The sequence below is a fragment of the Chinchilla lanigera genome, unplaced genomic scaffold (assembly GCF_000276665.1).
Source record: "Chinchilla lanigera isolate Chin_1 unplaced genomic scaffold, ChiLan1.0 scaffold00005, whole genome shotgun sequence".
Lineage (NCBI taxonomy): Eukaryota > Metazoa > Chordata > Mammalia > Rodentia > Chinchillidae > Chinchilla > Chinchilla lanigera.
Window position 1 is genome coordinate 6,846,061 of NW_004955406.1, and position 9,184 is coordinate 6,855,244.

Below are 9,184 nucleotides of genomic sequence, written 5' to 3' on the forward strand. Positions count from 1 at the left end.
CAAGGCCAGTGACAATAATGGTGACAAAGAGAAGCAAACTAGTTGGCAAATTATGTAGGAGGCAGCATCAACAGGACTTAATCGATAGGCTGTCGGTGTTGGGTAGCACACGTCGAGGATGGCAGCATGTTACTGCCGTGAGCAGTGAGTGCCTAGCAGTGCTAGTTACTGAGAACTAGAAAACATTCCAGAGAAGCAGGTTTGCAGTTGAGATCACCTGGGATGGGATGAGCACAAGCCGCATTGAATTTAGTGCTCAAATGCAGTGTTCAAGTGGACATGTTGAATAAGCAGGTGGACATAAGGGTCTGAATTCAGGAGCTGTGTCTGGGCTTGAGGTAGAATGAGGTCACAGGAAAGAAACAGAGTAAGAAGGAAGACTTACTGATCCTAAGAAACACCAACACTTTCAAAGGTAGAATTGGAAGAAGAGATTGAGGAAAAAGCAACCCGAGAAATAAGTAGACACTAAAAGAGCCTGTTGTCACATAAATCAAAGGGTGACACACTGCCTTGGGAAACAAGAAGTGATCCACCAGATGCCACTGAGCTATTAAACAAGGCTGGAAAGAGTCTGTTGAGCTTGGTGACAGGCACACACTGGTTACATTAACAAGAACAATTTTAGTTGAAGAGTGGGTGCAGACACCAGATTAGAGTGGATTGAAACAGTGTGAGCTAAGAATCTGAAGCAGCAAGTTGAAATCACTTTTTCCTGGGATTTGGCTTATGAGGGAAAACAGAAAGCAAGAGAGGGACTAGTTGGGGGGGCCTGTATTGGGAAAAGTATGTCTGGTTGGGGGATTTTTCGTTTTATGTTAGACAGATTGAAAATATCATTAAAATTGTAAAGGTCAAGAAAGTTAAATTTTTCAGCTCGTAGTTTGAAACCGCTGGTGTCTACAGGCAGTTTGGGGAATTCGTGTTAAAAATAGCATAGCTTTTTTTTCCTATTTGTACTCTTGAAGCATTTTTACATGCTTGCCCCCTGGACAGCAGAACTATGTGAGCACCCCTCTGCCTCTACAGAGCAAACAAGCCCCAGAGTCAGTGACCCTAAGTGAACACTCATTCTCCCATCTGGTCGTGTCCTATGCAGGAAGCCCCAGCAGTCCTGGGTGTTCTGTCAGTTACATAGCTCTACATAGTTCTTTCCCCTTTCTGTGGTAATACATTGTTTAGTATACACAAAACCATTGTCTAACAATAGGAAGCTTCTGATTGAAATGTAACAAGCTAGTAATGAATTTAAACTTGATAATTCTTCTATAAGCTAGCCTCAGAATGATCTTTACCAAATCCTCACACTGTTTTTCTAATGGAAATTTTATTCTTCAAAAGCTGATGTTAAAATAGTATTTATAGTATTGATTTTTATATAATTTGACATTTTAATTTTGAGGAATGAAGGCCAGTCATTATTTTCAGAGAGGTACTTAAAAATAGAAGCCTGAAATCTTAGCCTGTTTTCCATCATCTAAAAACAAAGAGTACCAGTTGGATTACACATTCAAAAATCAAAAATTCCAAGAAGTGTCATAAAGCTATTTTTGTTTTGATTATATAGTATGGATTTAATTTCAAATCTACATTTTAGAATATACTTTAGTGCTAAGACATATTTATGTTATTGGCCAGTTGTGCCTTTTCTTGCATAATTAATACATTAAGGATTTAATTTATGTAAATGAAATAGTGGCACTACTTATTAGATAGGGAAATTACCTTCAAAATAAATTTTAAATCATCTTTTCACTTACACTTATCTTAAAGAGGATATTTCTACTTAAAACATTTCTCTTCATCATATCATGCAACAATGATGAAATGATTTAATAAATCCTGAAGAGAGTTCATAAAACTTTCTGTGGGGGCAGTTTCGGAGTCAACAGAAACTTGGAGATGCTCGGGTAGAGAAAGACAGTGTCACAGGTTCCTGAGCACAGAGGCGGGTGAGGACAGCCAGCAATGAGCGTAGAGCAAGCGAACATGAGCTGACAATTGCAAGTTTGTGCGTTCGGTGATGGTGAGGGGAGCCAAGCCAGAATTAGTTTATTCTGTGCTTACTGGGTGTCTTTTGTACCAGCCTGGCCAGGAGATTCAAAGTGAGGAGTCAAATATGCCTCACTATCATGGTTGCAGATGTTCTGTCTACCTCAGCTGGTATAGTAGGCAGCTTTCTGTCACTACTGCAAATACTTGAGATGCTCAGCTTACAAAGAGAAAGGGTTTGTGTTGGCTCAGTTGTAGAGCCCTGAGTGCATGAGCAGCTGGCCTTGTTGCTTTGGACCTGTGGCACCACATCAAAGTGAAAATGCATGGCAGACCAAAGCTGCTCACCTATGGTAGTGGCTGGGAAATGATAAAAAGAGAGGAAGAGGCTAAGGATCCACTGGTTCCTTCATGGTGTGCCCCTAATGACCTGAAGACCTCACACTGGCCTGGTCTCTTAAGGGATCCACCCCCAGCCCTAGCAGTGCCAAGCTGGAAACCAGGCCTTTAACATGTGGTCCTTTGGGAGATGCTTACCTAAATCATAGCAGCTGGCCAAACGCATTGTGAACCTGCAGTACAGAGCCACCATACTCCTGAGACCACCTGCTGTTCCCGGGAGGTCCCTGTGGGCTGCTCCTATGCCTCCATAAACCCCAGAGCCAAGGAGCAAGGACATGGGGGCCGGCTCCTTCGGCAGCCTGGGCAGGACTCTGTTGGGCTGAATTTTTGTTGTTGTTTTCTTCGTTTTTATTTTTTTATGTACCAACTGTTGTTCTGTCCAATTTATATAAACCAAGAGGCTTGCTGATAGTAGATATGTGGTTTAAGCTTAGGAAATTTCCCCTGTCCTTGAGGAAACTTCTTGAGTTGGACATTTATTATTTAGAAGAGTGATCAATATGTAGGCCAAAGGTCCCTGGGTAGAGATCATCAAAGGACAGATCCAAAATTATAGGTATTTTCAATTCATATGGGCGGTTTTAAAACCTATTCAGTGCATGTTTTAGAAGTACTGAAATTTGGTTTGTGTAGATGAAAGCACCTTACAGAGAATGCTGACATGGTATTTTGCTGGCTGCCTCCTTGCCAGGCAGCCCGAGCTCTCAGAGTTGGATTCCCAGTGGTCTGTGGGAAGGGTGGGTGCTTAGTTATTACGTTATGTATTGTGCTGAGGTCATTTTGGCTTTCAAATGCTGCAATTCTTGCTTTTGATTACAAATTGCTGTTAATTTGGCTTCATCATCATAATTTAGTCTGTTTGGGGTTGTTGCTTAGCCCCCCGCAGTGCACCACTACACACTTGCATCGGCAGAGCAATGGTTTTTCCAACAATCACATTTCAAGTCCTGTGTGGACTATAATTCAGAAGTGGATCGTCTCTACCTGTTCGCTAAAGCAGATGGGTGTACAGCCCTCGTCTCCTATCCCCTGTTGCCACCAATTTTCTGGAGACAGGGACTCCTTTGGTGATGTGCTGCTTGTGAATCTGTTTTCATAATTGACAACAGGCTATTATAAGTAAATTAACAAAATTGCTGGGTTAGTCTCGATTAATATGTCATTATGTTATGATACAAGATTATAATCTTTTTATGAGGAAAATGGTGATTCAGATATTGCTAGAAAAAGAGCTTATTACACCTTGTTTCTTTTGAAGTTTTTCTTTATTATCTTCAGAGTTTATTTCACTGACCATGGAAATGGGTGGATTAGGCTGCTTCACCAATGGGATCTAATAATAATCTGAGAATATTGTGTAGAGGAAACAAGGAAGATATGATAATCAGAAACAGTTTAGAACAGTTGACCTCTTTCCCCCCAATTATACCAAGATTCTAAACCAACTGAGGTTAAGAATCAATCTCTTGCCGAGATTTTAATTTTTTTCCCCGGTAGAAATATTTAGAGCACAGAAATTAGTAGACACCCTGAATCAAGACTTCCTTTTCCCCAGAGAACTGGCTTTTAGATAGCTACCTTCCTTAGTGAATAGGACCAAGAGCAAGAGCTTCCCCTCCACCTCCCAGAGGAAGGCATTCTTTCCCTTCTCTCCTTTTTCTGAGTGTTTGTTCTTCCTTCAGAAGCTTTAAAATGCTTTTGCTGTATTTGAAAAAAAGAGTGTACTAAGTGGACAGGCTTTTGTGCTTACACCTGACTAGGGGAGAATGGCTGTTCTCAGTCTCCAGCCTTGCACCCCGACTGTCTTTTCACTACCCAGTGGAAGGCAGCCCACAGAAAAATGCTTAAGAATGAGTGTACCGGGGGATGGTGGCTCACACCTATAATCCCTGCTACTTAGGAAGCTGAGGCAGGAGGAGTGCACATTTTAGGACAGCCTGGACAAATTCATGAGACCCTGCCTCAAGAATAGAAAAGGATACTGAGGATGTTAGCTCAGTGATAGAGCACTTGCCTGGCATGAGCAAAGCTCTGGGTTTCAATCAGTGCTTGGGGTGGTGGGGAAGAATGTGTGCTGGCTTTCTTGTCCTATTATGGCTGAGGTTGCTAGCTTGATTAGGCTTCTAGCCTAATCATGCTACTCTATAAGAATCCATTAAAAATTGTTCTGCTTTCCTCTTGCCTACTTTTGTACTGGCTGTTTCTCCTTCTTATCCTCTATGGAAGATAAAACAGTTCTATTATTTTGTCTGTCTTCAGGGAGAATTTTTTCACCTTATTATCCTGGATTGTAAGTTCTCGGATTGGTCTCAGGAGTTTGGAGACTGTGGAGTTTTCCTCATTGTTAGGGTGGAGGTGATTTGTGGGTGGCTTCCTATATCTAAAGAGGAGGTGGAACTCTCAGAAGTTAGATCTGAGAGAGTCATTCCCTTGAATCATGTAAAATGTTTAGAGTTCACTCTGAGCTTTGTGGAAAAGGAGCCTTTGAGGGGTTTCAGTAGGAAAGAGGTGGCAATGTTAAATATGGTGATATTAGCCTTTTAACCACCATAATATTCGCCTCATACTTGAAGAGCTGGAATGCCTCTGTCATAGCTTTCTAGCTTATCATGTCCCATCTTTAACTTGGTAATTTGTGTCTTTGTAATCCCTGAGATAATTGAACTTTTCACCAGTCATTTTGCTAGCATTTTCAGACTACTTGCATTTGTATGATTTATTTCTCTGGTTGGTATCTTTCTGTATCTGTCTTAAGATATGTTAACTAGCCAGGTGCAGTGGCGCACACCTGTAACATCAGCACTTCGGGAGGCTAAGGCAAGTTCAAATCCTGTCTGGGCAACTTAGCGAGATCCTATTTCAAGGATGAAAAACAAAAGGGGCTGAGGATGTAGCTCAGTGGTAAAGTAAGTGTGATCCCTCAGTAAAACACACACACACACACACACACACACAAGTAGGGATTTCAGTGGCTATTGTGCCACTTTCTTCACTCCTGTTGTCTTAGAACCTGGGCAAGGATTGAGTGTTAATGTAATCCCAAGACATCCAGAGAGAGGGAAAAGAAAGTGAGAAAGAAAAACAAGGTCAGACAATGTATCACCATACTGTGACTACTTGATAAGCCACAAAGCCAAAGTCACACAAATGTTTTTCAGGCTGCACCCAAAACTGCTTCTGAAGAGCTCACTGGAGGGAGGAAAAGAAAGGGGCTTTGTCTGCCCAGCTTTCTCTCATCTCATAGGTCCAGATTTTCCCCATGGGTGATAATGCCCCTGCACTTTGGATTACATCAAACAGGCCTTGTAGCAGCAGCTTTTGAAGCCAAATTTGAAATTCTATGATTTGGCATGCAACTGAACTCCAAGTGGCAGAAGGAGCCCAAGACTTGAAATGTGCACAGGAAACCCCATGTGTCCGAACCAAGAGACTACCATGGAACCAGCGAGCTCAAAAGCAGCAGCAAGGATTGAGGGCTCAGGAGAGATGGCTCTGAAAGTGAATCTGGTGCAGCTGTCACAGTTAATCGTATTTGGTGGTGGCGGCCTCCAGGCCAGCCCTTGAGAGGGCCTTCCTTGTGCACATCCCGCGTCCTCTCTGAGGCTGTGCCGCTCTAGCCACGTAGTCTGTTGATTACCCTTCATGGATTATGAGCATTTCTGCAAAGGTGTCTTTGGTGAATGTCTTTTATTTTCTTCATTCTTCTCCAGGAATCTACTTTGACTTCTCAGCTATAAGCAAGCCTGGGTGCTAGAGTCCTTGTCAAAGACTTCACCGTGGTAAAAGCTCCCCACCAAGCCCATCCAGAGGCATCTATTCCATTTCCTCTCAGAGTGATTCATATTTATTTCTATTTTTTCATGTCATTTTACTTCATTTATATTAGAAACCTTGCAAGGAGATATTACATCTTTTGTGGAAACAGCAAGTTATAACAAGAAAGAATCTTGGATAGGGAGAAAAAGCTCCAAATTCATGGCCCAGCCACATAACCTGATAACCTATATGATCTTGAACAGCTCAGATAAATGTTCAGCCTCAAATAAAACAAAGGTTTAATATGATGACAAGTAGTTATGAGGGTCAAATCAGACCAGGTGTGCGAAAGTTTTTTGAAAAAATGTAAGTGCCAAATAAACCCAGTATAGTAGTGTTATATTCACCTAAGAGTCATAAAATCTCATCATGGAATCAGTGTCTCAGGTAGATGGGACCTCACAATCTCTAACATAGACTAATGTTTTTATAGTGAAAAACCTGTACCAGAAAAACCACTTTAAATATGATCATCAGAGCAGTTCTACTGGGGTAACATTGTCTTCCATGTTCAGAGTGGGACACTGATGCTCCCAGAGGCTATGTAACTTGCCCAGGGTCACATAGCTGAATATGTGACATTGCAGGTTTAGGAGTGCAGGCTTGTCTGCTACCACAGCCCACCCTTCTAAACACTGCCCTATGTATGGTGCATGTCCCAGCTTCCCCAGAAAGCCAACTTCTGACCTAGGCTTGGACTCCAGGTCTCCAGAGTCCCTGCCCACGATCTCGCAGGCAGATTTTCCCACTCCAGGTAGCTAGTGACCCTGTTACAACAGGAGTCTAATTCTCTGTTCAGGCTTTTCAGGTGAATGTGCCTTAGTGATCTCCCCCCAGCTATAGCAAGACTAACTGAGCTTTTAAAAAGACTTTTAAACTACTAATGGGGCATATGGTGCCAGTGGTTTAAACAACCATTTTCCAGAGATTTTCTGCCTGCGTTCTGCTCCAGCCTCAGCACTGCACCTGCTGTTGACCTTGGGCAGGTTACTTCACCTTACCGCATGTCAGCTGCCTGGTCTGGGAAGGCGGAAAAGACCGCTTTGACCTGAGTAGGTTGTCATGGGCTTAAGTGAGCCTCAAGGTCTGCTCGACAGACAGAAAACATGTGTGCTTTTGTTAAATAAAATAATAAGTTCTTGGGTTTTATTTGTAATTCCAATTTAATAGCATGTCACTAGTCAACAAAAAATACACCGAAAGAAAAACACAGAATAGCAAGTCTTCCTTTAAAATCAAATAGGCTCTGCTGATAGGATGCATAAGCCGTATTCTTCTCAGGAAATAATCTTAGACTGCTTTTGTTCCGAGGTTGACTCTGCACCTGACTCAGGCAGGGCTGCAGTATGTGCCTGTCAGAAAGCCATTGGGCCAGTTCCAGGAAAAATGCCCACATTCCTGGCGTGGCTGGAAGGCCCCGAGGAGGACTTGCAGCTGTGCATGCAGCCTTGTAGGCAGCAGTGCACCACTGTGCTCTTAGCCCTCTGAGGTCCCCAAAAGAGTGAAATCTATACTCTCTCAGACCTCATGAGTGTACTGCTTTGAGGGGTACTATGTTTTTTACATTTCTCTGCTAATTGTGAGCACAGTAACTTCTGAGGGGATTACATGAGGAGAGAAATGCCTTTTGTGCTTTTAAAAGTTGTCTTCCTTTGTTCAGTTGAATGTATGTATTTAGGAGAGGAAAAAGCAAGTTTAAGCATTGTTTTGACCATGTATAACATGCAGCCCGCTGCTGATTGAAGTTTAACAAATTAGAGAGAACATTTGATTTTTGTGACCATGCCTTGATGATATATAGTAATATTTTCGAGGGCTTTGTTTTCTAGAAATTGGTTTTTAAATAGCTATATTCTAGAAAACAATTTTTTTTTGTATATGAACATGAGCAGAGCTATTTTCTCCTTATCCAAGAACAGGTACTTTAAAGGCATTCTGTATAAATACAGAAAAGCAGCATTAAAGTAGCTTTTGAGACACTTTTTCCCATTAACATAAATGTTAACGTTTACATCCCAGGAAAATGTGTCATTAGAAGAAAGTTGACATCCATCTAGTGATGCATTTCTGACTCTGGCTGCTAAGTGAGGCTCCTCCCGTCCTCTGCGAATGGGACTCGGGGGACGAATGGACATTAAGATGCCAAATGTGTGGTTCAGCTGAGTTGTATTCTCGTCAGCTGGCATAACTTACCTGATTTCTGCATCTTCTCCTTCATTGTCTAATGCTTCCTCACGTTGTTCTCCTCCTTTCTTTTCATGGTTCTGTTGCTTTGGTTCTTCACCTCTAGAATATCAACTTCATCTGTAGAATAAAACCCATAGTCAGAATTCATATTCTTATACAGTGAGATGGTTTGTTGGATGTGGCATGTTATTAAAATTCACAGGCTTTTACCCAAAACTGATTCTTACTAATTATGAAATATGGAGTCATAATCAACCAGCTAGTTGCCGAAAACCTCTGGGTTCTTTTAAAAATGTGCATATATCATGTAAACTTTGGGCTTTCTTAATACTGAAGTTGTTTTATGCAAGCCAGATCAACACTTATGAAGAAATCAATCACAACTGTCATTGCTAATAATTTATGGCTCTCGCTAGACTTTCTGAACTTTGGTATAGAAGGAAATGCCTTATATTCAGCTTCAATCTTTGTCACTGTAGAAATTCATTCAAGAAATTTTAATGAATTGCAGAGGAATATTTATTCGCTGGCCCAAATCTTAAGTTATACTCTGTACATAATCCCTATGTGCATGTTTATATCAATACAGCCAATATTTCCTGGCAAAAGTGTCTTTTTTTTTTTTTCTCTTTTTTTTTTTATTTTAAAGAATAAAAGAAGGATAACATAATAATAGGGGGGACTTAGCAAATTACAGACAAAATGGTAGGAAATTATCAATGGTTATCATTTTACATATTATTATCTACAAAATAGTTTCTCAGGAAAACAAATAGACAAATAATAG

The 9,184-nt window shown here is 41.2% G+C and overlaps 1 protein-coding gene across 6 annotated transcripts in view; it reads left to right on the forward strand.

The window, feature by feature from the left end:
* The window catches only part of Sdccag8 (serologically defined colon cancer antigen 8), a 214,869-nt gene that overhangs the window by 151,374 nt on the left and 54,311 nt on the right, over window positions 1–9,184 (forward strand). Inside the window, exon 17 of one of the 6 annotated variants that reach the window (XM_013520316.1) lies at window positions 6,105–8,959. The exons of 4 other annotated variants lie outside the window; for them this stretch is intronic. In XM_013520316.1, the coding sequence (XP_013375770.1) occupies window positions 6,105–6,117 (13 nt within the window). In that variant the 3' untranslated portion in view covers window positions 6,118–8,959. Of the gene's footprint in view, window positions 1–5,638; window positions 5,948–6,104; window positions 8,960–9,184 lie in introns of those variants that run through there. One more of the 6 variants, XM_013520309.1, reaches the window with a different exon arrangement.